The sequence below is a fragment of the Impatiens glandulifera genome, chromosome 1, assembly GCF_907164915.1.
Source record: "Impatiens glandulifera chromosome 1, dImpGla2.1, whole genome shotgun sequence".
Classification (NCBI taxonomy): domain Eukaryota; kingdom Viridiplantae; phylum Streptophyta; class Magnoliopsida; order Ericales; family Balsaminaceae; genus Impatiens; species Impatiens glandulifera.
This window is the reverse complement of record NC_061862.1, coordinates 70,759,451-70,786,340: the sequence shown is the minus strand read 5'-3', so window position 1 is coordinate 70,786,340 and position 26,890 is coordinate 70,759,451. Positions and strand designations below refer to the sequence as shown.

The following is a 26,890-nucleotide window of genomic DNA, read 5'->3' as shown; positions in this document are numbered from 1 at the left end:
TTAGTCATTATCATCATCGTTGTAGTCGTTTACGTGGTTATGAACACAAAGACCATCATAGTCATCATTAGATAATGACATATATGTCCCATCTTCCATGGAATGACGAAGCCAGAAATCTCCTGAAACATATTCAAGCAAATGAAATCACTAATAATTAATTGTTAGAAATAATGTCTTGAAATAACATAAAAAAATATATATATAATGATGTTACAAATAAATTAAATAAATACAATATTACAAGAACGAAATCACAAGATAAAATGTTGATTCAAGGCATGTGTTAGACACATTTCCCTTAAAACAGTTCCATCGTCTCCCGTTTGTGCTGGAGCTTATCGTAGATGGTTGTCTCCCAGGGTACAACGAATCCAGTAGTGATTCTGCACTGAAATCACTACTCGTCGAACTTGATCAGCGTACCTGAACTATCACCGGATTTTAACGGAAAATATCGAGCGAAGAACTCGAAGAACACTCAAAAAATAAGAAGATGGCTTTTGGAATTCTAGAGTAAGAAAGAATGAAATGATGAAGTTGTGATGTGAAATGAATAATGAATGGGTATATATTGTTGAAAATTAAACTTTCAAATAAAACCATCCAAAATGTTTATTAGCAATGAATATTGCTCATTAATTTGTCAATTAGTCCGTAACTAATTAACATCGTTGCCTATACGTTAATTTGTTGAAATACAATGTTAGACATTCAATGCTAGCAAATTGAAAAGTCTAAACGTTAGCCAATTGATAGGCAATTAAAGTTAAATGTTTATCATAACATTATACTTTAATTTTCTAATTAGGCATTAAATATTAATTAAATAATTAATATTTAATTATAATTTGGATTAAATTCACCGTTAATTCACGTTTGAATTTTGTGTGAATTTTATTTGATTTTATTTATTCACAATCTTATTTCTATTTATTAATGGAATTAGCTTAATTCCAATAATCCCCCACATTAATAGAAATTGAAAGATTAACCCGGTGAAAGGTTCAACAGTTGAATTCTACATAGGATAAGTAGGTGTAACCCTTTGAACCTTCCCTTATGAAAGTATATAACTTTACTAGCCTATTAGTAGACTTGATGTCCTTGAACTATTCTTCCATTTGTGTAAACGATTACACACTTTCACATAGAATTCTCCTTGATACATGTCAAGCTCTCATGGTTGCGTCCGTTTTGGCCATGGAACACGCGCATGGTTCTGTGAGTGGGTCTAGAATTGAGCCGTGCAATTCCTTCGAAGCGGCCCCACTTCTCCCTCACATAGATGATCTCTTTGCTCACAAAGAATCATTAAAAGCGACATGCTTATCCTCGTCAAAATATATATTGTTTTGTTATAGGATTAATTCTCAACAATAATTTTCCAAGTCAGTACAATTAGGTTGTCCCATTGAACCTAGTTCTTGGGATCTCCAGTCTGCATAGGTTGTGTTTTCCTTCATACCAACTTATAGTAGGCTAATGTCTCAAAAGATTTCAAACTATCTCTCTATTCAATAATCTGATTAGTGGATCCACAATGTTATCTTTGACTTACATAGTCAAATTTGATAACTCCATTAAAGAGTATAGTCTAATGACATTATGTCTAAGACGTGTATGTCTAGACTTGTCACTGACTCTAAGCTTGTCCAATTTATAATTACTATCACAATAATTAGAAATTTATGTTGGTACATTCTTAGTTAACCTTGGAACATCTTCTAATAAGAAGCATAGTTATTCGTACATGCTTATCATTTAATTTTTTTTATGAAAATATTGTTTACTTGGCTAACTAGTAGACAAAATGTCTTTGAACTATTCTTCCTTCGTGTAAACGATTATATATTTTACTTGGCTAACGTTGATCATATTGGTCATGTTCAGGGCACCGGTCCTAGGGATTCTGTTTTCTCAAGAATAGGTCATGTTCAAAATGTCAGTCCTGGTCAGGGTATCGGTCCTGATAAAGCTGGACATAGACACACCGGTCCTAGAGCTTCTCATAAAGCTACTATTCCTAGCCATATTGACCATATTAAGCCTGGTCTTGGACTTGTTGATCATGAAACTACTCAAGCTATCGGACTTGCTACTACAGGTCCTGATGAAAAATGTGCAACCATTGCTGATCCCGGCTATATTGGTCATAATACTACACAAGTCCTATTATTGTGGATGATACTATTGTTGGTCCTAACTCCACCGATCCCAATACTGATCAAAGAACTGGTCTTGATGTAACTACATGTCCTAGTTCCAAAGTTTCTGAAATTCAAAGATCTATGGGACGGGGAATACTTGGCCCATATAAAACAAGCAAAATTGGATTTGAAGGCACTCCAATAGGTCGTGAGTCTACTCTTCACAGTTCTAGGAATGCAAGCATGAACCTAAAAAACAATGTCATCAAAATTCGAAATGACCTGACCCTTGGGCTCAGAGCCACCTTTCGAGATGATGAACAAGAGAATCTTGGAATAAGTAATAAAGAAGCTCTTGAGAATGGACTGGGAAATCTTAGGTTTTGTGAAATCAAAAGATCAAGTGCAGAAGAAGACAATTTGGTCTTGAATAAGGCAGTGAGCCTTAATTCTGAAGTAGGGCGAATAAAAACCGATAACAAACATGAATCCAGTAGTGAAGAGGTTCAAAGTCAGAAAAGACCTACTAAAGCAGAACAAGATGAAAATCGAAGACAAAGCAGAAAGATCCTGGATCTAGAAGCTACTAAATCTATCACGGGAGAAGATGAGATCAACATGAGGCAACCCTCACATAATGGCAATAGTATTCCATGTAATCAAACTATAGCCATTGAGGATAGTGAGGCAAGTGGTGCTTATGATTTCTCTGATGAAGAGGTCCAGGACAGTCTGGAAAGTCAGGAACCCAACACTTATATTCATTCATGAATATAGTGACATGGAACATAAGGGGACTCAATGACCCTCTAAAATGTAAATAAATCAGGAGGATTATTGAGAATCAGAAGATCACTATTATGGGTATTCTTGAGACAAAAGTCAAAAGTCGGAACGTTGAGAAGGTTAGCAAACTGTGTATTAATAGTAGCTGGGAAATCATTCACAACTCAAATGACAAAACGGGCAGAATCTGGGTTATTTGGGATAACAAAGTTGTTGAGGTGATGACTCTTTTTTCGAATGATAAACAATCCTGGTGGAGGTCAAAGACAGAATCACAAGAATCGTGTTTAATCTTGCTATTGTCTATGGTAGCAACTCAAGCACGGACAGAAGACTCCTCTGGAATTGTCTTAGAAACTGGATCGGTATTGATAAATCTTGGGTTGTCCTCGGTGATTACAACGTAACTAGAAACGAATCTGATTGTAGCCCAGAATCTGAAATTACTCGGGATATGATTGAATTTAATGACTGCATCAGAGATATGGGTTGTATCGAGCCTACCAATTCTGGGAACTTCTTCACTTGGTCTTCTACGAGAGGGAATGAACAAATTAGAAAAAGTAGAATTGACAGATGTCTGGTAAATGAGAACTGGATTAACCAATTTCCGAGAAGTCAACTTCATGTTTTGAATCCGGGTATATCGGATCACTGCCCGATTAAATTGTTCTGGGAAAAGGAAGAAAGGTTCAAAAGGCCCTTTAAAATTTTCAATTTCTGGATGGATAACGATAAATTCAAGGGTATCCTCGAAAGCGTATGGTCAACAGATGTCAGAGGTTCCAACATGTACAGGGTTTCTGAGAAGCTTAAGCTCCTGAAGAATCATCTTCAAAGCTTTGACAAGAAGAAGTTCAGCAATATCTCCAATAGAGTTCTGGCTGCTAGAGAAGAACTGGAAGAGGTTCAGAAAAAGTTATTAAGGGATGATAGTGATGAACAACTCAATGAAACAGAAAGATATGCGCTTGAAAACTTCAGGAAGTTGAGTCTGCTTAAAGAGAATTTTGTTAGCCAGAAATCAAGACAAAGCTAGCTTTCGTTGGGTGACAAAAACACAACTTTCTTCTACAGAAAATGCAAGGCTAGAAACATGAGAAACAATGTGTACAGGCTAAAGAATGATGATGGTGAATATGTTCAGGGTCAAAAGGGTGTCCAAGATCTGGCTATTGATTTCTATAAACAGCTTATGGGTACAAGAAAGCAGCATCAAAGTCACCTGAATACCTTGTATCAAATTATTGATAAGAAAATCTCTGCAGAAGATAGTCGCGAGTTGATAAGGGTGGTCACGAAGGTTGAGGTTAAAGAAGCTCTGTTTAGTATTGATGGGAATAAAAGCCCGGGTCCTGATGGGTTTAATGCACAGTTCTTCAAAGATAATTGGTCGGTTGTGGGTAAAGATGTTACTGATGGGGTTCAGGAGTTTTTCAAAAACAAGAAGATGTTAAAGCAATGGAATACAGCGGTCCTAACCTTGATCCCCAAAACTGCGGTACCTGAGAAAGTACAAGATTTCAGACCAATTTCCTGCTGCAATGTGATTTATAAAATAATTTCAAAAATCATTTCTAAACGTTTTAAAAATGTTATAGGAAAAATAATAAATCTTAATCAATCTGCATTCATCCCCGGTAGGACAATCTCTCATAATATTCTTCTCATGCAGAGCCTATTAAAAGGCTACGGGAAAAAGAAAATATCCTCGAGAGTGGCTTTCAAAATAGATATCAAGAAAGCTTTTGACTATGTTAGATGGGAAGCCATTCAAGACTTTCTTGTTGTTTCTGCTTTTCCTATGATTTTTATCGATTGGATTATGCAATGCGTTTCATCATCCTGCTTTGTTGTTAGCGTCAATGGAGTCCACAGAGGCTATTTCAAGGGTGAAAACGGGGTAAGGCAAGGGGACCCCCCTCTTCTTACCTTTTCGTAGCTATCATGGCGATGTTCCGAAAGAATCGTCCATACATCTTTCACCCATTCTGTGAGGTAGAGGAGGTAACACATTTATGCTTTGCTGACGATTTGTTCATTCTAGCGCACGCGGACGTTGATTCCATTAAAACTATTAGGGCTGCACTAACGTTCTTTTCTGAGGTAACATGTTTAACTATTAATGAAAGTAAAAGTGTGGCATTTTATGGAGGCGTGAAGGACGAAACAAAGCAGGACATCTTCAACATCATGGGCATCAAGGAAGGCAGATTTCCCATAAGGTACTTAGGAATTCCGTTAACTGCGAAGCAGATCGAGATCTCACACTGCAAGCCGCTGATTGAAAAGGTAAAAAACACGATATCTGGCTGGGCAGCGAAAAAACTTTCTTATGTAGGGAGGATCGAACTTATCAAAACCGTGGTTATGGGCATAGTTGGCTATTGGGCGCAGCAAATGGTCATTCCGAAAAAGGTAATGAAGGAACTCGACACACTGATGAGAAACTTTATCTGGGGTAATAGTGGAAGAGGAGGAAAGAAAGTCAAATGGACCGCTCTCTGCAAACCGAAGGACGAGAGAGGCATCGACTTGAAGAACTGTATCGAGTGGAACAAGGCTCTAACCTTCAAGCATTTGTGGGCTTTGGAGCGCAATCAGGAGTCACTATAGATCAAATGGGTGCATACGAGATTTATGAAACACGAAACCAGCATCTGGACCTGCAAAATTCACGAAGGTATGAGCTGGTCTCTAAAAAAGATTCTTAAACTAAGAAGCGATATTGCAGATCTTTATGAAATCCGACTAGGGGACGGGAAATGCACTCTATTCTGGCACGACCCTTGGTTTGAAAACCAGCCTATCATCGACAAGGAGCAGTTTCAAAATACTCGTATCAGAAGGGACTGCGCAAAAGCGAAAATCAGAGACATCAAATACGGGAATTAGAACTTGCTCTTGAGAAGAATTCCAGAAGGAAAGAGGATACTTGATCATATAAGTAACATACAACTACACGACAGACCGGATATTCATGAATGGAAAGCTGAGGACAATGGGAAGCTGGTATTGAAGAAAATATGGGAGGTAATCCGGGAAAAAGCGTAGAAAGTAGAATGGGCTCCTCTTGTATGGTCAACGAAGATTATCCCTCGACACCAGTTCATCATATGGCTCGCCTTCTGGGAAAGACTCAGCACACGTGATCGTATCAGTAAGTATATGAGCATCCCGGACGCGAGTTGTCTTTTATGCATAGGAAATGAAGAAACCATAGATCACCTATTTGGGAGCTGTTGTATTGCTTCGGAGCTTTGGGACAGATTCTATAAAAGCCTAGAGCTGATCAGTTTCCCGAGCGAATGGAATGAAATCAAAGAAGCGACACTACTCAAAGCCAAGGGAAATAGATTTGCAACAAGCGTGTTCAAGTGCGGCTTTGGAGTAGTGGTGTATAACATTTGGCAAGAACGGAATGCAAGGGTATATGATAGAACCCGTAGGAGCATTGACGAGTTATGGAAAGATATTGTATCGGACTGCAGCGCCCTCGCGGGAACGTGGAGAGGAATTCCAAGCACAGAGCAGAACTGGAATATCTGCAGGAACTGAAATTTACCGTTTTTTAAACTCACTAGAATTGAAAGCATTGTAAACAGATAATTCATTTACGTTTTTAGCTTTTATTCAGAATGTTACGACTTCAAAATCATTCTAGGCCTGTCTAGAATGATCTCTTAAACTCGTGGTTTTTTTTCCCGTTTTTGGGAATTTTTAATGAAATGACGCTAAGTCGTTTTCCAAAAAAAAAAAAAAAAAAGACATTTTCTTGTTATTTTATTTCTTTTTATAAAGTTGCGCAACTTTATCTTTTATGGAGAACACATTTCTCTAACAACAAATTATTTTTACATTTATCATAATATACACAATTATTTTTGTGTTATAATCAATAACAATATTTGCCCCCACATTCGTGTTGGTATCACATTGAATAAAATAACTATATTATAAATATTTAATTGAATAAAACATAATTTCTATACGAGAGATTAGAATGTTTATTCATTTATAAATCATTCTTCGCATAATCTCTACATAAGAAATTAAAATATTTAATTAATTAAAATATTTATTTTAACACTTCATTTCTATAAAAGAAATTAGAATATTTAATCAAATAAATATTCACCGTATCACATGATTTCTACAAAAGAAATCATAATATTTCAAACATCTTTGACCGAAGTCGCTCAAATATTTATTTTCGGTTGCACGTTTACATCCCATAATATCGGCACGTTTACCACATTATTCTCAAATCAAACAAGACTTTCCTTGTAATTATTTGATTTCAAAATTATCAAATTAAGTAAGTCTTAATGATGCGTTGAACAATGTATATCAAATATATTATATTAAACCAAAATTAATATATCCATATATATTATATTGTATATTATTGCTTTATGAATTTTTGTCACCACAACAAAACAACTATAATATATATAATCAATAACATAGAAACATAATCAAATAAATAATATTTCATATATTATTAAACAAATATTAATATAATTTCATTTATCATTAAAAATACCGTTTAAAAAATACATGATAATTAATTAGAATATTAATTATTACACTTAATTAGAATGTTGATCATTTATCTTTAATCAAATATAAAACAAACTAATTATATAAATAAATATTCATGTCATCAATTATTCGTTTCTTAATTAATTAGGTGACCTTTAACATTCTATAACAAATCTTTGTCAATCAAATAACACATGATTTGTGACAAATTTCAAAATTATCTATTAAAATAAAAATAGATAGAAAATAAATCTTAATTTATATATATATAAATTTCTAGATAATCATACTTATTATGAATAACATTAATCATCATATTATTAGCTAATATGCATGATTTATATTAATAATCAATTAGCACATAATCAAATTAAATATAACTACAAATATATTTCATATCTACAAATATATTTCACATCTACAAATATATTTCACATCTACAAATATATTTCATATTTTAATTGAAGCACTTACATTGCCATGTTTTGAACAATAATCGACGTTAAACGACTATGCATGTTCAAAATAAATCTGAGTAGATTATTCTCGTCAAGACAATTTTTGCGAAGACAATTTCGACTAACATAATCGTGTCTCTTTAAATGCATGATTAGAATAAGTTCTAAAACAAATAACTTATTTAATCTCATTATACATATGACCTTCATTTTCTGTCATTATGAATCACATGATTTCTATAGTGCCCCATTTCATTTCATTTAACAATTTTTACACAAAAAATTATAATGATTTTCACATCAATGACTCAAGTCTGATTTCTATAAAGAAATCATTAACTACCTCATTCATCTCCAACATTAATGGATAGAATCATTTTAACGAGTCTGATTTCTACCAAGAAATCATTGACTACACATTCAACTCATAATTTCTACACAAGAAATTGAAATGGTTTTAATATCAATGACTAGAGTCATTTTAACAAATCTGATTTCTATAAAGAAATCATTGACTACCCCCATTCAACTCATAATTTCTACAAAAGAAATTGGAATGGTTTCAACATAAATGACTAGTCATTTTATAACACATCAGATTTCTATGAAATAAATCATTGGCTACATTCATCTAATAATTTCTATAAAAGAAATTTGAATGGTTCCACTACAAAAGAAATCATCTTATCAGTTGGATTTGAACAAGGGACCTCCCTTCCATCACGCACCATTGCGTCTAAACTTTGAACCACTGCACCAATGCGCCATTTCATTGTCGTATCGCTTTTATGACCTTTTGTCTTCTTTCTAGAGACAACTTATACTTCATATTTGACCAGACTCTGTCAACCAATGAATATATACACATTTAAAACGATAACTTACTACCATAATAAAATGTAATATATAAAACAATGTATAAATAAAGATATGTATAAATAAAGATATCATTTCTCTTTATTTATTAAATCATCCTACCATATTCTTATTAACTATATTACTTAATTAAAAAGAAGGTATATATTATAATTAATTATTTTAAAACTGAAACCATATGTTTCAATTATAATTAATTTTAACACCATAAATTTTATAAAAATTGAAAGCTAACATATTAGCTACTTACTTATTTTCATTCATTATTATTTATAATTTTAATAACCAAACAAATCTTTAAATAAGACTAGAACAAATTAAATTATTGTGTTCTAATTTATTTTATATATAACATTTGTATAATGAATATACAAATTAATGTTTCTTGAGAAAATTTTCATATCAAAATATATTAGCCTATAAAACTAAGCTTTAAAAGCATAAGAACATATGTGTTAATAATCAAACATATTTATATGCAATAAAGACTTATCTTTATTTGTTGATTCCTTAAGATGAATCTTTTTCATTTTTTTCGAAATGAACATCATCTCTTTCGCAACACCGCAACTCGTATTTCTGAAACATCAAAGACAAAGATTTTCGACGGCAAAAACTACTAAATAACTTAGCACACGAAACTGTTTTAAGATTGTTAGAAATAATGTCTTGAAATAACAGAAAAAATATATATATAATGATGTTACAAATAAATTAAATAAATACAATATTACAAGAACGAAATCACCAAATAAAATGTTGATTTGAGGTATGTGTTAGACACATTTCCCTTAAAACAGTTCCATCGTCTCCCGTTTGTGCTGGAGATTATCGTAGATGGCTATCTCCCAGGGTATAACGAATCCAGTAGTGATTCTGCACTGAAATCACTACTCGTCGAACTTGATCAACGTACCTGAACTATCATCGGGTTTTAACGGAAAATATCGAGCGAAGAACTTGAAGAACACTCAAAAAATAAGAAGATGGCTTTTGGAATTTTAGAGTAAGAAAGAATGAAATGATAAAGTTGTGATGTGAAATGAATAATGAATGGGTATATATTGCTGAGAATTAAACTTTCAAATAAAACCATCCAAAACGTTTATTAGCAATGAATATTGCTCATTAATTTGTCAATTAGTCCGTAACGCCTATACGTTAATTTTAATTCGTTGAAATACAATGTTAGACATTCAATGCTAGCAAATTGAAAAGTCTAAACGTTAGCCAATTGATAGGCAATTAAAGTTAAATGTTTATCATAACATTATACTCACCGTTAATTCACGTTTGAATTTGTGTGAATTTTATTTGATTTTATTTATTCACAATCTTATTTCCATTTATTAATGGAATTAGCTTAATTCCAACATTAATTAAGTTATATAACTATAAACAATTAATCATTAGTTACCTTCATTAGATGCAATCTTATGTCACATGGTCGTCGTTATTTATTCCATAGACACATAAGTACAAATCTTGAGTAGTTAAAAAGAATATCAGCTGATTGTTGTTTTTCCCTATCTATCTTTTTTTACTATCTTCAATTACAAATCATTTTATTGACTGCCAAAGTTATTATCATTAAACCGCAGGCGACAATAGAAAATAATTCTCTTTCGTTATGTTGGATCATTCACAGTATATATGTCAATATGCAGTGAAAAGAAAGGACACAAACAAGGACTAAAGAAAAACAACTACCAATCTATATACATGTTAACTCTTAAAAAATACCAAATAGTAAAAATTATAAGGAAAAATCTTAGCAACAAAAAAATATAGCGAAAAAGATTATATTGTACGAAAACTATCAATATGATAAATTTGATGTATCGGAGTTGGATGAACTATTTGTTTCATTACTATCATTATCGTCATCGTCCTCATCGTCCTCGTCCTCATTGTCCTCGTCACTGTCGTCGTCGTCACTGTCATCATCGTCGGCGTCAGCGTCATCACCCTCGCTGTTATCATCATAAACAAGATCCTCTCCATCATCGGAAAATGAGCCATGATCCATCATCCATGGAATGGCCAAGCCAGAAATCTCCTGAAAATATTCAAACAAATAATTAATTAATCACTAAGAATGAATGAAGAAGTTATATATATATAAACAATGAATGAATGAATTACCTGCATTAGATGCAATCTCATTTCACATGGTCGTAGTTGATTATTCCATAGACACATAAGTACAAATCTTGAGTAGTTAAAAAGAGTATCAGCTGATCGTTGTTTCTCCCTATCTATCATTTTTCTTACCATCTTCAATTACAAACAAACAAATAAAAATATTCAAAGATGATCAAGATTATCAAAGTTGTCAAAAACATTCCAAAGAATTCCACTTGAATTTGAATTTTCTCGTTTCTTGATTTCAAGATTCCAATCATTTTTGGTCCAAGAAGTTCTTAAATTCTTAATCAAATTATTTTCAAATAAATTAAGAACAATGAAACTTCCTCGGAAAAGTTGTAAAATGTTTGATAAATTAATTAAGGATGATCGATCTCATGAAGATTAATTAATTAATAATTACTGCAGATTATGAAATGAATGTACCTCTAAATTAACCCGACGACGAGGACGACGAGGATGAGGACGACGGCACATATCTCTCTCTCTCTTAGTTGATACACAAATTGTAATTTTTGAGTAAGCACCAACTTTTCTAACTTAAGGCGTAATGGATATATGGACTTGGGTTGAACTTACATTATATTATATATATATATATATATATATATATATATATTTGGATATTCAATTTTATTAAAATTAAAAGATTTTAATTTATGTTATCAAATATAAAAATGATTTAAAATTTGAACCTTCAATTTTTAATAAGTTGAATTGGATTTTTTTTTCTTTTTATAAGGAATTATTTTCATTAAATTAAAGGAGTAATAAATAATTAATTTGTAAATAATAAAATATAATAGAGGTTAAATTTTACAAATTTACAAATATTAAAATTATAATGAAAATATTTAACAATGACGAAGAGTAAGCCAAACAAATTAATTAAGCGGCGTCGGAAAAATTTCTATACAAAATTCTGAGCAACAATGATATTTGTCTTTATCCGAGGGTTTGTAAGCAACACCGAAAAATTCTACATAATGATAACTATCATCAAAAAAACAAAATATGGTCAAAATAACAAGAAACTCATTTATTAGAGGATGCCTCTAGATTAAAGTTAAATTCTATAGAAAAATAAAAAGTAACTTTTGATCCAACAATACTATCTTTTTGAATTAAAGGGAGAGAATTTTCTTTGAAATAAAAAGTGAAGTAGGTGAATGTGTTTGAGAATGAGTTATTTTTGTCAATCTTCAATCAACATAAGGATGATGAAAGTAAAATGCCAACCCATCCAATTAATTGTAGTGGGTTAACCCTACCTACTTCAATATAACCCTAATCGCAAAGAAGTGGGTTATGCCCAACATAACCATAACTCGACCCACTCGGATGGCATCCCTACATCTCGATGATAAATATACTCTACAACACAATAACACTGAAAAACATTTTTTGAATTTGAGGTCAGCCTTTCTGTCTACCAAAATCTTCCTTTTCGGGTATGATTTGATCGGTACAGGCCTCGAAATGACATTTAAAACAAAGAGTTGTGCAGATAAATATAGCCTTGCTGAGAGTACTAACTGATGCAAATGAAGTCAAGTATATCTTAAAATCTGATCAAAGAAGAAAATTATGTTTCCTTGGGAGGGCCTTTTTTGGAAGCCTCAGCATCCGCTTTCTCTTTCTCAATTTCAGCAACAATAGCATCGATCTCACCTTCTTCAAGTTGACGCAATCCCTCCTTTGTCATAACAGCAACTTCGATATTCTTTCCTCCACTCTCAACAACCTAATAATGATCATGGGTACAAAATAAAGAATACATAAGTTATCACATCGTCAATTAAAATACTAAAATATTATTCCTTTATTCTTCAAAATATTATGTTCATTTAGACCAATTAGTTCAAATAAACCACTTTTGTTTCAAAATAATCCCAGATCAAACAAGCCGCTTATAAGAGTTTGGACTTCCTTGAACCACATTGTTCAAACATGATACTTTCCTTATTATAAAGAAAGAAAAAAACACTAAACAAAGATTCTTCAAGTTCGACAAAACATTAATCAAAACTCAAAAGCATCTTTCTTATTACATAGATGTGCAATACCAAAAGTGAAGAAGAATAGTATTCACATAAACTCACAAGCCTTGTAATAGATGAAACAACAATTTAACAGAACTAAGTTCTGATTTCTAATGTGATCTCATCTTAATCCACTTACATATGAGATAACTCAATGAAAAAAGTGTTTGAAAAAAACCTATTTGAAAACTGTTTTTGAGTGTTTTAATATGAATTTGAAAGAACAATTACAGCAGATATTTTAAAAAATGGGTCTAAGCTAATATAATCAAACAAATATTGAACATGGAGAAAGAAAAAAAGAGAGAGACTCACCTCGAGCAAGGCCCGAATAGCAAGTTTGACAGTTTCTTGGCCAGAAGTTTCTTTAAAGTTCTTCTCCAAAAATTCTCTCATCGAGTTGGAATTTCTTCCAGTTGCATTAGCCTTCCAGGCAGAAAATGTTCCTGATGGGTCAGTTTGATAGAGTGATGGTACATCAGTATAGGGATCAAAGCCAACAATTAAAGTTGAAAGCCCAAATGGCCTGACACCACCACTCTGTGTATACTTCTGCTGGAGGGCAGCTATGTAACGAGTAATGTATTCAACAGTTACTGGATCCTCAACAGTAAGCCTGTGGCTTTGACATTCTATACGTGCCCTGTTAATAAGGACACGGGCATCTGCTTTAAGCCCAGCACAGGCTAATGCAATGTGATTATCCAGGTTTACAATCTTCCTTACTGATCTGCATCACAAGGGTTAAATCTATTAAAATGATACTTGGATCTATAGACAGAGATTCACAGCAGGGAAATGAAACAATCAATGATTGCAGCAGCAGCAGCAACATTTATGAGCGATTTGAAAAAAGATGGAAACTTTAATGGAGGAAATGGATGAGAATGAAGAAAATTGAGTTATGACAATGTAAGATCGTAACCCTAGGAAGTAGAAAGATGGGAAAGGGAAGGAGGAGGAGAGGACCTGGAATCTTGGAGCTTGGCCGTGGACTTCTTCTCGACGCCGAGGACGACGGTGTCTGTGCCCCTAACGCCGACGGCGGCGTTTCCCTTACGAACAGCTTCGAGGGCGTATTCGACCTGGAAAAGATGTCCATCGGGGGAGAATACAGTTATGGCTCTGTCGTATCTCGCCATTATCTTCTTCTTCTTCTTCTAGATGCTGCTGATTCCTCGATTCTTCGATTGTTTGATTGTGATTTGCTCTTCTCTTCTTTGGGTGTTCTATAGACTATAGGTGATCTCTCTTTCTTTTTTCTTGGAAGAAAAGATACCAGCAGTCTTAGTCTTATTAGGGTTCTTTTCGTCTATTCACTCTATTATTTGAAAAAACAACTCTATTCAATATTTAGATCTTCTTATTTTTTTTTAGAGATATTTAATTGGGATGTTTACATAACTAATTTATTGAAATCATTTTTAGAAAATGGGTCAAGTTTGGACGGTTTAATCAATTCCATCGATTTTATTTCTTTTCTAAAAATTATTATTAAATAATACAAGTTTATCTCAATTTTGTTTTGAAAACAGCTATAATTAACTATGCATATTATAGTTTAATAATTGAAAACTTAGTTATTAAAAAAATTTGTTTATTCTTCTTAACTATAAATTGTAACCAACTTAAATATAATATTTTAAATTATAACTAGATAGGTTGATCTAATTTAGCAATTCATCTTTAAACTAATTAATTAAAACGTTGAATCAGTTTTAGTTTGATTTTTTTTAATACCTAAGGTTATGTTTGGTAGATAGTATTAATTATATAGGTATAAATTATAAGGGGTATAAATTGTAAGGAGCTATTATGAGGTATAAATTATATAGGTTTTTAGTGTTTGGTTTGGAATATAAAATATGTATAAATTATATAGATTTTATTATTTTTGTGTTTGGTTGGTGGTATAAGAAAGCAGTAAAAATATAAAAGACCATTTTATCCTTATATTTATATAAATTATTATCTTAATATTTATTTTAGATATAGTTTGTATTATTAATTATATTAAAATTAATAAAAATAATATATAATTATTATATTAATGTATTTTTAAAATAAATAATAATATTATATGAATTATATTATTTTTTATATAATTCCTCATAATTTAATTTATATAATTATATAAATAAAACTTATTTATATATTAATTAATAATAATAATTTTAATAAAATCATATTTTAAATTAGAATGGTATAATTATAAATTAATTTTAGAAATAATTTATATATATATATATATAAGTTTTATTAATTAATAATAATATCACTAATTTATATAATTAATTATAAATATTATTTATTAATAATGTAATAAAATTTTATTTTATAAATTAATTATATATAACACTAGGGATGACAATGGGGCGGTTCGGGACCGGGAAATTCATTTACAATTCCCGCCCCGTTTTTATTTTGGGGATTTTTTTAATACCATCCCCACTCCATTCGATTTTGTTCGGTTTCAGAAAATCCCGAGGGGCACCGTTAATAAAATATATATTTTTTTAAATAATAAAATTATATAAACGAATTTTTTAATATAATATATATGGTAATATATTAAAAATTTATATTATTATAAAGAAATAAACTTATTACTCTTATAAAATATAAAAAATAGATAAATATATTTATAATTTAATATATTTAATTATATTTATAGTGTTCGGGACAGAAACGGGGTGAGATCGGGGCGGAACGGGGGACACAAATACCATTCCCGTTCGGTTTCGGAAAAAACCGGCCCAAACGGGGCAATTCGTTTCAGTTTTTGCGGGATGGTTTCAAATTGTCATCCTTATTTATTAACATTATTTGTTTTTTTAAATAATTATTTTATTTAATCAGATATAAAATTGTCACATTTAAATTTTTTATAATATAATTTTTGTTTATAGAGATAATATATATATATATTTAAATTAAAAATCAAATAAAAATAAGTAAATATTTATTATTATTATTTAAATTATAAAATTAAACCCAATTAAATATATATATTTATAATTTATTATTATTATATTTTAAAATATAATAAAGAAATTATAATTTTATAAAATCAAAAAGGGTAAATGAGGAATATTAAATTTTATAAAAGTTTATATATCCTTGTAACAAGTTAGAATATGTATTATATTATACTCAATTCAAGGTACAATTTATACCTAAATATTACTATACATATGAGTATTAACTAACCAAACAAACATAATAATTTACTGTATATACAATTATCCTATACTAACAGTCTTATACATTGTACCAAACATAAGCTTTATAGTACATAGGATATGGTTTATATCATATAGAAAAAATAAAATTTATTTATGATAAAATTATATATACAACACAGTTATACACCTTCGCATAGACCTCATTTGGAAAGAAAGAAAAAATATTTTTCTCTCTCTTAGTATTTTTTTAAGATATATTTTCAATTTCTTTTCAAATGAGGTAATTACTGTATGTATCATTACTCTTTTATATAATATATATATATAAATATATAGTTGATGTTATTATTTATGATATAATAATAATAATATATATTATATTATTATACCAATAAAACTTAAAACTCTTATATATTTATAGTTTATGTTATGCATATTTAGTCGTGTTTTTGCATGAAACACTAATATCATCCCGGTTAAAACGAAATCATTCAGATCGAAAACCACTTAATAGACATAACCCAAAACATAATTCTATATTCTTGCTTGCAGAAAACATTTGTGTAAGGGTATTTGGTGGCAAATTTTAAATCCTTACTGACAATTTAAATCCAGTTTGTCAGGAGTGAAGCAAGAATGATATTTATATGGTTAGCCAGAAAACCAGAACAAATTTATCCGAGAAGGAAAAATAAATATTCATATACATTAATATCAATACAAAACATTTATAAAGTTACACATTTCTAATTAATTAATTAATATACAAATATTTCTATCAACATGTTACAATATAAGATGATGATTGAAAAGGCCTATTTAGACTCATTTTTGTATTGATACATCATATATATATAAGAACTAATACAACTTCATTTTACATTTTGCTTGTGGAATTCATTCAGTTCAGTCAGGTTCTTTCTCTTTTTTGTCAATGAAAGGATGGTTGAAACCATGAGGATGGAATTAATAGGCTTTGTTAAGTAAGCATCCATACCAACCTGCAAGCATTTTGCTTCATCTGATGACATTGCATGTGCTGTTAATGCCACAATTGGAATGTGAGAATTTGTGCTCTTTTCTGACTGTCTAATGGTTTTCGTCGCTTCGTACCCATCCATCTTCGGCATCTGTTTGTTTTTTTAAGTAGAAAAATGCTAAACTTTATTAACACAATGTTGGGTCTAACCCGAATGAGATAGAAAACTATTGGGAGATCTTTCTTACCTGACAATCCATTAGAACCAGGTCAAAAGGAGGACTAGCCTTGATTCCATTTTGATTTCTTCTATTACCATCTTCTTCTAAAGGAGATTCTTCTTCTGCAGAAAGTGTAGCTCTCAAGGCATTAACTGCCTGCTCTCCATCACCAACCGCCGTGACAAAAGCACCCATTTTCTCCAGCATTATCGTCGCAACTCTCTGTAGTACAGGAGTATCTTCTGCCAGTAATATCTGTAATCCTTCCAGTGGTTTCATCGCACTTTCTGTTCTAGGATGCCTAATAATACTACCAGCAGCCATAATCGACTGTTGATTCCGTTCTTTTACAAAATTTGGACTTTCAATTCCAGATTTATCGGAATCATCCGAGGAACTAACTGTTCCATACTGAATGGGATCAGTTACAACACATTCATGATGCAACCCATCATTCTCATCAGTTTTAGAGTTTCTATCCTTTATTATTGCAGCTTCCAGAATCTGGATAATTTTTGCTTGATATAGCGGTTTGTTCACCATTATCAGATACCCTTTGTTTCGAAGCTCCGTCTTAACACTGTTTGACGTGTCGTGGTTTAGTATCCACGCGAATTTTGCGGATTTACAGTATTTATCGAGGAAATCTAGCTGTTCTTTCCATATGCTGGTGTTTAAGTCAAGTAGGCTAATTTCGATCATTATGATGAACATCGAAGAACTCTTTGATACTTCTAGACGTGTTGTTGTTTTTATACCTCCATCGGTCTCAACTGGAAAGAGTTGGTGAAGAATTTGTGTCAGGCCATTCCATTCGGATGCTTCACATGTAAGAACTCCGTTTTTCTGTAACCACTGCGACATAATGGATTTACCCATTTTTCCATTAATTGCAAACAAGACCTGCAATCAAAATTTGAAGCAGTTTTAGGTTTAGAATTTCATATTGAAGAGACTGATGCTAATAAGATGAAGAAAGAAACTTGACCATCATTTTATGTTGTCTGAAGTTGTTGATCATGCCTTGGCCAAATTCTCCATTGCCATCTACTAATGGTGGGGTGTTAAGACATAAACATAACCTCATTAAAGTCCCTGGAGTTTCCTTCTTTACAACTTTGATTTCACCACCCATTTTGTTTACCTGTTCATCATCATCATCATAATTTATTGACTTCAAATAATTTGCAAGATAAATCAGTTTTATTTGAAAACATCGTTTAATCTGCATGTGAATCGATCAAGAAGAGAATTCATTTGGCAACTGGGTGCATGTGCCGCACAGTGAAGGTAATTGGACAGTTGAATCGACAACAAAAGTCATTTGAAGGTTGCGCGATTTCCAATGTGTGCCCGAGAGCAACACATTTAATACCAAGACATTGTTTAATCTAGGGTTATTTAAATAACTAAGCGATTATTTCCAAATAACCTTGTTTGATGTAGGTTACTGAAAATCATGTTATTTAGATAAAAAGACAATAGGGGTACAAACATATAGTTTTAGAGATTGAATGAGGTATATTATTGATTAGATAGTGGGTTATTTGAAAATAATCTCAAATACCCCATATGGATTTTTGTAGAAATTCACTGGCGAGTTTTCACCCAAACTCGGATCCAGATACAAAAGTGTTTCAAAATGAATCTTACTCACCAATGTTCTCACAATGCATAGCCCAAGACCCGTGCCACCATGCCTGATTATTTGGAAAAAATAAACTGTGAGATAAAATTTTTAAATTTGCCATTACCAATCAGTTACAAGTTGTGTAATCTTGTGCTTACAGGCGAGTTGTTGAAGGATCAGCTTGTTCAAAGCTTTCAAAAACAGATTCCCATTTGCTTGGATCTATTCCTGAAAGAAGTTCATGATTTTATAAGATTGTTGAACAGAGGTAGTAAGTAAATTCAAATGATTATTTGATCATACCACAGCCTGTATCATCAACTTCAAACCAAAGAATCTTCATTTTATTCTCCTTTTTACTGGATTTCTTTCCATGGTTTGGATTCAGAGATAATTTCCAACTGTTTCTTGAAGTGTTAGAATCCTCACACCATCCTCGAACAATAATATATCCCGCTGTAAACCATTTATTAAAGACTAAATTCGATGAAAATAATAATAATTTCTTTTAAACACACACATACATGTTGTAAACTTGATAGAATTGCTAATCAAATTTGCGAATATCTGAACTACTCTCGCCGAATCACCTCGAACCAATCTTGGCATGTCATCTGTCACAACTCAGAATTTAGACTAAGAACAACCAAAAACTAAAGGAAAAAAAAGTTGAACCGAAAATAGAATCATACCAGAGAGATCAATAACAGTTTCAACATTGTGATTGATGCATTGAAACGAGAACATATCAACAAGACCTTCAAGTTCTCTTCCCAGATCAAACTCGGCTTCTTCCAGGACCAGTTTCCCGGATTCAACCTGTCAACATTTTAACAACGAAGCTTTTAAATATAAACTCGTAATATAAAATAAAATAAAAAACCGTGTTTCATTGTAATTTCACCTTACTAAGGTCCAGAATGTTGTTCAGAAGCCGGAGTAAAGCAGTCGAACATTTACGAATCTGGGTAATGTTTGCGAATTGCTCATTCGTTAAAGAATCGTCACTTATAAGGATATCGAGCAATCCAATTACAGCAGCCATTGGTGTCCGTAATTCATGACTGTAACACAATAAAATCAACTGGTTTTGTTTGCCAAAATAGAAAAGAGAAAAAAAGTTTTTAAATACCTCATATTTGCTAAAAACTGGCTCTTGTAATTGCTTGATGCTTCTGCTTTTCTTCTTGCATCCAAATGGCTTATTAACTCTGCCCTTAACTTCATCTCCTTTGAAACTCCAGTCGTCAATATGAAGATGCAAACGCATCCAATAACCAGTATACAAACCGAAGCACATATCAATACGACAAATGTCTTAAACGCACGTCCATCCACCTTCCCCATTATGTACTTTCTTGGGATTATAATCACACCAACCTGAAAAAAAAAGCTTAGTGACCTTTCTGAAAAGTGGTATTTCATGACAATCACTTTTGAAAATTATTTGTTTGCATTTTGTATGAAAAGTATGATTGAATTAGATGAAACTATTTTGGGTAAAAAATGAATGAAAAAAACGAGTTTTTGACAAATTTTTAGATCATCTTACAGGAAATTGTTTAGTTAACATTTTCTGATCTTCTGGAAAAGTAAATATTGTTCTACCAAAAGGGAGTATCTCATCGCGAAAATGATTCAAATTTGCGAATTGGAGAGATTCTTACCATGGGAAGCCTCTTTAAGTTGAGAAAAAACGAATCAATGTAATAAAGCTGGCCTCCAAGCTTAGCATTCTTTGCGTGAATTTCATGGCTAGGAGGGAAATTATTATTTCCATAGGTTCTCTGCAGCCACGAGGCTCCCAGACGAATGACAGGATCATGAGAATCAACAGCCATCATAAGATTCGGCCCATTTGTGGTGTTTTTGAATAAAGGGGCATCTGCAGAAGTTGCAAGCAACCATCCTTGTTGAGAAGTCAAGTAAATATGTCCACTATGAAACTCAACCAGCTCTTTCATTAACTGCCCTACACTGTATAGAGCCGTTGTAACTCCCACAACCGCAACTATGCTCTGGTTCGATGGATCCCACACAGGAAGAGCAGCCGAGAGTAGAGGCGAATCAGTGTATTTGCTAACCGCGATGTGCCATGTCGCTGTTTTGTCTGGTACTTGTGAAAGGCCGGCTATGTTGATCAGATCATCTGGAGGAATTGGTTTCTGTTTTCCTATTCTGTCGCCGGTTATTGGATCCAACTGCTCTCGATACCAAATTGCAGAAACGTTGCTGCGAATTGATTGATCATTCCAGCCTTCGTGGGATGAAGAGAGGTTTTCAGTGTTGTTGGATTCTGTTATGGAGTAGTTAACTAGATCGGAGTATATGTAGAATGTGTTGTTGCTTCGGTGGTCTCTGTGAAAGGCTTGAACAAAACCGTTTCTATAGTTTATGGTGATTGAATTGAGAGCTTTTTTACTTGCGAATAATGCCCATGTTACATCCTTCATTACTTGATAGAGCTGATGGAGAAGAACAAGCAAAAATAAAAAAGTAAATTCGTCATAATGAATGTTTATGATAACCTCAAAGAAGGAATATGGAATACTACAAAAGCATTGAACTTAAATAACAATAAAATGGTGAAAGCTGGTTTCGTCCTTAAAAATTGTTCATAGACACCAGTTCAACTTATGACTAGCATTCCTTGGTAAGCTGAATCATGTTTTCAATGTGTAGAGGTGAAAGAAACACTTGAACATCCCATGTTTAAATGCCCTTTTAGTTGAAATTTGGCTCAAACTAAATAAATGATTGAAGATTAATGATGCTCCTTCTAGGAATAATGAAAGAATATCAAGGAATGAATGAAAACCTGAACTTGTTCTGCTTGATTTGCAGGTTTATTGTATCGTCTAATCACATACTCGGATAGCTTAACCTGAGCAGTAGCGATCTCTACAGTCGAATTCAATATATTCCACATACGCAGAATCGGACGTTGCAGAACCTCATACCGGAGTCCGTACGCCAAACTCTCCAACGATTCCGTTGTGTAAACCCTAGTGAAGTGCCAAGTGAGTAGCGTAAGCAATCCGATCAAAATCGCCAGCATCACCTGCACAAACGAAGAAGATGAGTGAATTCCATGATTAATTAACGCTTTAGACAGTATAAACTGTAGTACAAACCATGATAGCAAGACGGACAACGAAGACACTGTAATAAGACGATAGACAATGAGTGCAGGCGTATTCAAACTCGTCTTGTTCAATATCTCTGCGGAAGGCTCTTCTTCCGCGAGGAACCCTGTTATTGTTCCTTTCACATAATCGAGAAATTACGGTGAGAATCCTCATAGTGATGGTGCAGCAGAGATGAAAGAATGGATTTCTTCTTCTTAGGTCGTCGGGGTTTTAATCTGGCAAGGAAATGTAATAGAATGATGATGATGACATGAAACATCTGCAAGTAGAAGAAGTGAAGAGAGAGAGAGAGAATGACTGTCACTTCAAACTTTATGGAGGCACCATTAATTTGTTGCCTAGTTCATTCAGAAGTGGGAATTTGTAATGCTGTTCACTTGTATTCTTCATTCACCTTCTCCTTTCTTCTACTTTCCAACTGCATGCATCTAATTTGAACACCCAATAGCCATGACCATTATTTATTAATTTTCTTCTTTGTTACTTTTAGACCTATTCTTTGAATTTTGTTTTTGTTGGTTTGAAGAAAAAAATAAGGAAAGTAAGTTAAAAAAAAAATTATTATTATTTTATCTGTTATTCCATCTTCTCATTACGTGATGAATATATATGATCAAATAAAAAAAAAATTTATCTTAGAATTAAATAACTAAATAACATAACTTATAACCTCCCATATTATACTAATCAATATCATAATTAATTAAAAAAACATTAATTTTAAATAAAAACATTAATTTTAATACTCTCCCTTAATGTTTTTGTTGGTCATGCCCAACAAATCTCTAGACGAATTTGTTCAAAGGAAGTGCTTTAGTGAAGATATCTGCAAGTTGATCTTCGGTCTTTACGTGCTTAATCATCACTTCTTCATCATCAACTGCTTCACGAATATAGTGATGTTTGAGGTTGATGTGTTTTGTTCGACTATGAAATACCGCATTTTTCGACATAGCAATTGTCGATTTACTATCGCAAAAGAGAACTGTAGCCATATCTTGTTTCTTCCCCATGTCTTCTAAAATCTTTCTTAACCAAACCACTTGTTTGGCTACTTCGTTTGCCGATACGTATTCGGCTTCGGCGGAGAAATGTGCAACTCTCTCTTGCTTCTTCGACGCCCATGAAAAAATACATGAACCGAGTGAATAACAATACCCAGATGTACTCTTCATATCATCCATGCTTCTAGCCCAATCACTATCACAAAACCCAAACAACTCAATATCTTCACTATCATTTCTTTCAAACATGAGACCATACTCCATAATCTCTTTAATTTATTGCAAAACTCTCTTTGCAACTTCAAGATGAATTTTGCTTGGTCGGTGCATACATGATATCGGGTCTTGTAGTCGTAAGATACAACAAACTCTCAACCAAACTTAGAACTAACAAATATTGGATGCAATAAACCAAAGAGAGGAGAGTTTCTTTTATACACTAAGAAACTTCCCCAACTCCCATCATCTTCCGATGTGGGACAATCATCCAAAATAAAAAAAGAATATTCTAGGCAAAGAAACCAACAAATCTCCACCTTGACTTGAATATTTTCCCAGATAGCCAGATGCACCAGATGTACTTTAAATACCAGATGTGCCAGATGCATTACACTGAATGCCCAGATAAACAGAACAGATGCATTACACTAAATGCCCAGATAAACAAAACAGATGCATTACACCGAATGCCCAGATAAACAAAACAGATGCATTACACTGAATACCCAAATAAACAAAACAGATGCATTACACTAAATGCCTAGATAAACAAAACAGATGCATTACACTAAATGCCCAGATAAACAAAACAGATGCATTACACTGAATGCCCAGATGTGACCTGCTCTGCCTCAGGCCTTGCCCCTTCAAGGGCAATCAACAGCTTCTAACATTGAGCAAGTTCAAACAGTGTTGAAACTTGCTCTGCGGAACCAGCTTGGTAAACATATCAGCTGGATTGTCTGAAGTCCCCACTTTATTTACCTTGATCCTCTTCTCACTTTTCAGAAAAATGGTACCTCACATCAATGTGTTTTGTTCTTTCATGGTGAACTTGATCCTTGGTTAAGCATATTGCACTCAAACTGTCGCAGTACACTGAAGCTTGATCGTGGTGTAGACCCAAGTCACTAACCAATCCTTTCAACCAGATTCCCTTCTTAGCAGCTTCTATCAAGGCCATATATTCTGCCTCTGTAGTAGACAAGATTACTGTCGGCTGCAGAGTAGCCTTCCAACTCACAACAGAACCACCAAGCGTGAATACATAACCGGTCATCGATCTTCTACTGTCTACATCTTCAGCATAGTCAGAATCTGAGTAACTAGATACTAGACACTAACTATCACCACCATAACTGAGACCAATATCAGATGTACCCTTGAGGTAGCAGAAAATCCTCTTCACTGCTTGCCAGTGTTCCTTACCGGGGTCTCCCATGAACCTACTGACAACACTAACAGCATGTGCAAGATCCGGTCTAGTGCAGACCATAACATACATCAAGCTTCCCATTGCACTAGCATAAGGAACATGTGACATGTATTCCTTTTCCTGAGATGATTTAGGTGCAAATGCTACAGACAAATGTGCATTTGAAGCATTAGGAGTATCAATAGGCTTAGTAGTAGCCATTCCAAACCTTGATAGAACTTTCTAAATATACCCCTTCTGTGACAAGAATAACTTCTTATGACTTCTATCTCTATAGATCTCCATTCCCAGAATTTTCTTAGCAGCACCTAAATCCTTCATTTTGAATTCTATACTGAGTAGTCCCTTCAACTTTTGAATGTCAGACTTCTTCTCAGTAGCTAGCAACATATCATCTACATACAATACCAAATAGATGAAGGAACCATCTTTGAGTTTGTTGTAGTAGACACAATTGTCATACGGACTCCTTGAATAGCCAATCTTAAACATGTAGCTATCGAACCGCTTATACCACTGCATCGGGGACTGTTTCAGTCCATATAAGGACTTCTTCAACTTGCAAACATATTCCTCTTTTCCAGGTTCCTGAAAACCATCTGGCTGAGTCATGTATATCTCTTCTTCCAACTCTCCATGTAAGAAAACTGTCTTCACATCTAGCTGTTCAAGTTCCAGGTCCTGATGTGCAACTATAGCAAGTAGCACCTTGATAGAAGTATGTCTGACTACTGGTGAGAATATCTCATTATAGTTCACTCCCTCTTTCTGACTGAACCCTCTAGCAACTAACCTGGCCTTATATTTGACCCCCTCAACTGGTAACAACCCTTCTTTCTTCTTGAACAACCATTTACAAGTGACAACTTTTCTCCCTGGTGGTATTCTAGCTAATTCCCAAGTCTGATTCTTTTGAAGTGATGCCATCTCATCTCCCATGGCAGCAAGCCATTGGACAGACTCAGTACCCGTAACAGCTTCCTTATAGGTGGATGGCTCATGAGAATCCATTTCCTCTACAACCTATAAAACATAGGCAACCATGTCCTCATAGACATACATTGAAGGAGGTACACCAAAATTAGCTCTTCTAGGGCGATTAAGAGCTAGATTTTGATGTTCTACAGATGATGATGGAACAAATGGAAAATCTACCGCTGAAAGTGGTTGAGAAAAACTCTCCTCTGCTTCACAACTAGCCTCAGTCATTTCCTGCTCCACCTATTTCTCGACACCACAATCTATCTGCTCATAGGTTGAAAACCATTCCCTCCTAGGACAAATATGATAAGATGCTCCAGAACCCACACATTAGTGTAATGTGTGTGACCATCAACAACTAAGGCAATATCCTCTTCGGAATTTGTACCATCTTCAGCAACTGCAACAGTACCTGGTGCCTTCTCATGTTGATTTTGTCTCTTCTTTGGACATTCATTCTTCTAATGTCCCTTTTCCTTACAGTAATTGCACACATCTGTTGGTTTCGAACCCCTACTGACTGGTTTCTTGGGGAACTCCTTTTTCCCCGGTTTACCATATCCCTGTTGGTTATTTGCAATTAGCCCAACAACCTGACTGTCCGAAACAATGCCACTACAGCTATGTCGCAATTCTCTACTGTGAAGGGCATATCTAACTTCTTCTAAAGCCAATGAATCTTTACCACTAATGAAAAACTCCCTAAAGTTTTCATATGATATTGGTAAAGAAACTAACAGAGTCAAGACAGCATCCTCATCATCTATCTTAATATCAATATTACGCAGATCTAATAATATTACATTTAATTGATCTATATGATCTCTAAGAGATGTACCTTCTTGCATACGCAGACTGAACAGACTTTGCTTCAAAAGAAACTTGTTAGTTAAGCTCTTCTTCATGTATAAAGTCTCCAGCTTAGACCACAAACCAGCAGCGGTTTCCTCCTCAGCCACCTCAGTAATGATATCGTCTGCCAAAGCCAAGAGCAATGTTGAGTGTGCCTTTTCTTCCAAAGACTTCATATCAGCAGGTGGTGGGACATGTGCAGGCTTCATCAAGGGAGCCCATAGGCCGTGTTGTTTTCAACAATGCCCGGACCTTGATCTACCACAGACTGAAACTATTCCTCTCGGTAAACTTGTCGGCTTTCAAACTTTTACATCCAACCATCGTTCTTGCCTGAGCAGATCTGAACAACCCTGCTCTGATACCAGTTTGTTATGCGGATGCAAGAACAATGATAATAATAGTAAAAGACAGAATGAAAACGACACCCGATTTAACGTGGTATCCAG

The 26,890-nt window shown here is 33.5% G+C and overlaps 4 protein-coding genes across 6 annotated transcripts; all 4 read right to left on the bottom strand.

The window, feature by feature from the left end:
- LOC124931731 (prostatic spermine-binding protein-like) lies at positions 1-11,080 on the bottom strand. The gene is made up of 3 exons (XM_047472282.1): positions 10,961-11,080; positions 10,688-10,874; positions 1-122 (listed from the first exon to the last, which is right to left on the bottom strand). Exons 1-3 carry the CDS (start codon positions 11,078-11,080, stop codon positions 1-3), a joined length of 429 nt encoding a protein of 142 aa, XP_047328238.1.
- A 1,261-nt stretch (positions 11,081-12,341) lies between these two features.
- Positions 12,342-14,271, bottom strand: LOC124921418 (proteasome subunit alpha type-7-like). The gene is made up of 3 exons (XM_047462081.1): positions 13,975-14,271; positions 13,321-13,735; positions 12,342-12,707 (listed from the first exon to the last, which is right to left on the bottom strand). Exons 1-3 carry the CDS (start codon positions 14,145-14,147, stop codon positions 12,549-12,551), a joined length of 747 nt encoding a protein of 248 aa, XP_047318037.1. The 5' UTR covers positions 14,148-14,271; the 3' UTR covers positions 12,342-12,548.
- A 2,644-nt stretch (positions 14,272-16,915) lies between these two features.
- LOC124918854 (histidine kinase 1-like) lies at positions 16,916-22,608 on the bottom strand. 3 transcript variants are annotated; one of them, XM_047458919.1, is made up of 13 exons: positions 22,155-22,576; positions 21,839-22,081; positions 20,688-21,485; positions 20,153-20,400; positions 19,925-20,084; positions 19,713-19,839; positions 19,545-19,634; positions 19,324-19,476; positions 19,179-19,248; positions 19,048-19,090; positions 18,379-18,534; positions 17,418-18,293; positions 16,916-17,320 (listed from the first exon to the last, which is right to left on the bottom strand). In XM_047458919.1, exons 1-13 carry the CDS (start codon positions 22,320-22,322, stop codon positions 17,063-17,065), a joined length of 3,390 nt encoding a protein of 1,129 aa, XP_047314875.1. In that variant the 5' UTR covers positions 22,323-22,576; the 3' UTR covers positions 16,916-17,062. The 3 variants fall into 3 exon arrangements, with proteins under 3 accessions (XP_047314875.1, XP_047314872.1, XP_047314873.1); XM_047458916.1 differs by lacking the exon at positions 16,916-17,320 and having other exon boundaries at positions 17,389-18,293; positions 22,155-22,384; positions 22,474-22,608; XM_047458917.1 differs by lacking the exon at positions 16,916-17,320 and having other exon boundaries at positions 17,389-18,293; positions 22,155-22,384; positions 22,494-22,575.
- A 1,382-nt stretch (positions 22,609-23,990) lies between these two features.
- On the bottom strand, positions 23,991-24,809 carry LOC124931724 (secreted RxLR effector protein 161-like). The gene is made up of 3 exons (XM_047472270.1): positions 24,518-24,809; positions 24,228-24,472; positions 23,991-24,059 (listed from the first exon to the last, which is right to left on the bottom strand). Exons 1-3 carry the CDS (start codon positions 24,807-24,809, stop codon positions 23,991-23,993), a joined length of 606 nt encoding a protein of 201 aa, XP_047328226.1.
- Between the last annotated feature and the right edge of the window lie 2,081 nt (positions 24,810-26,890).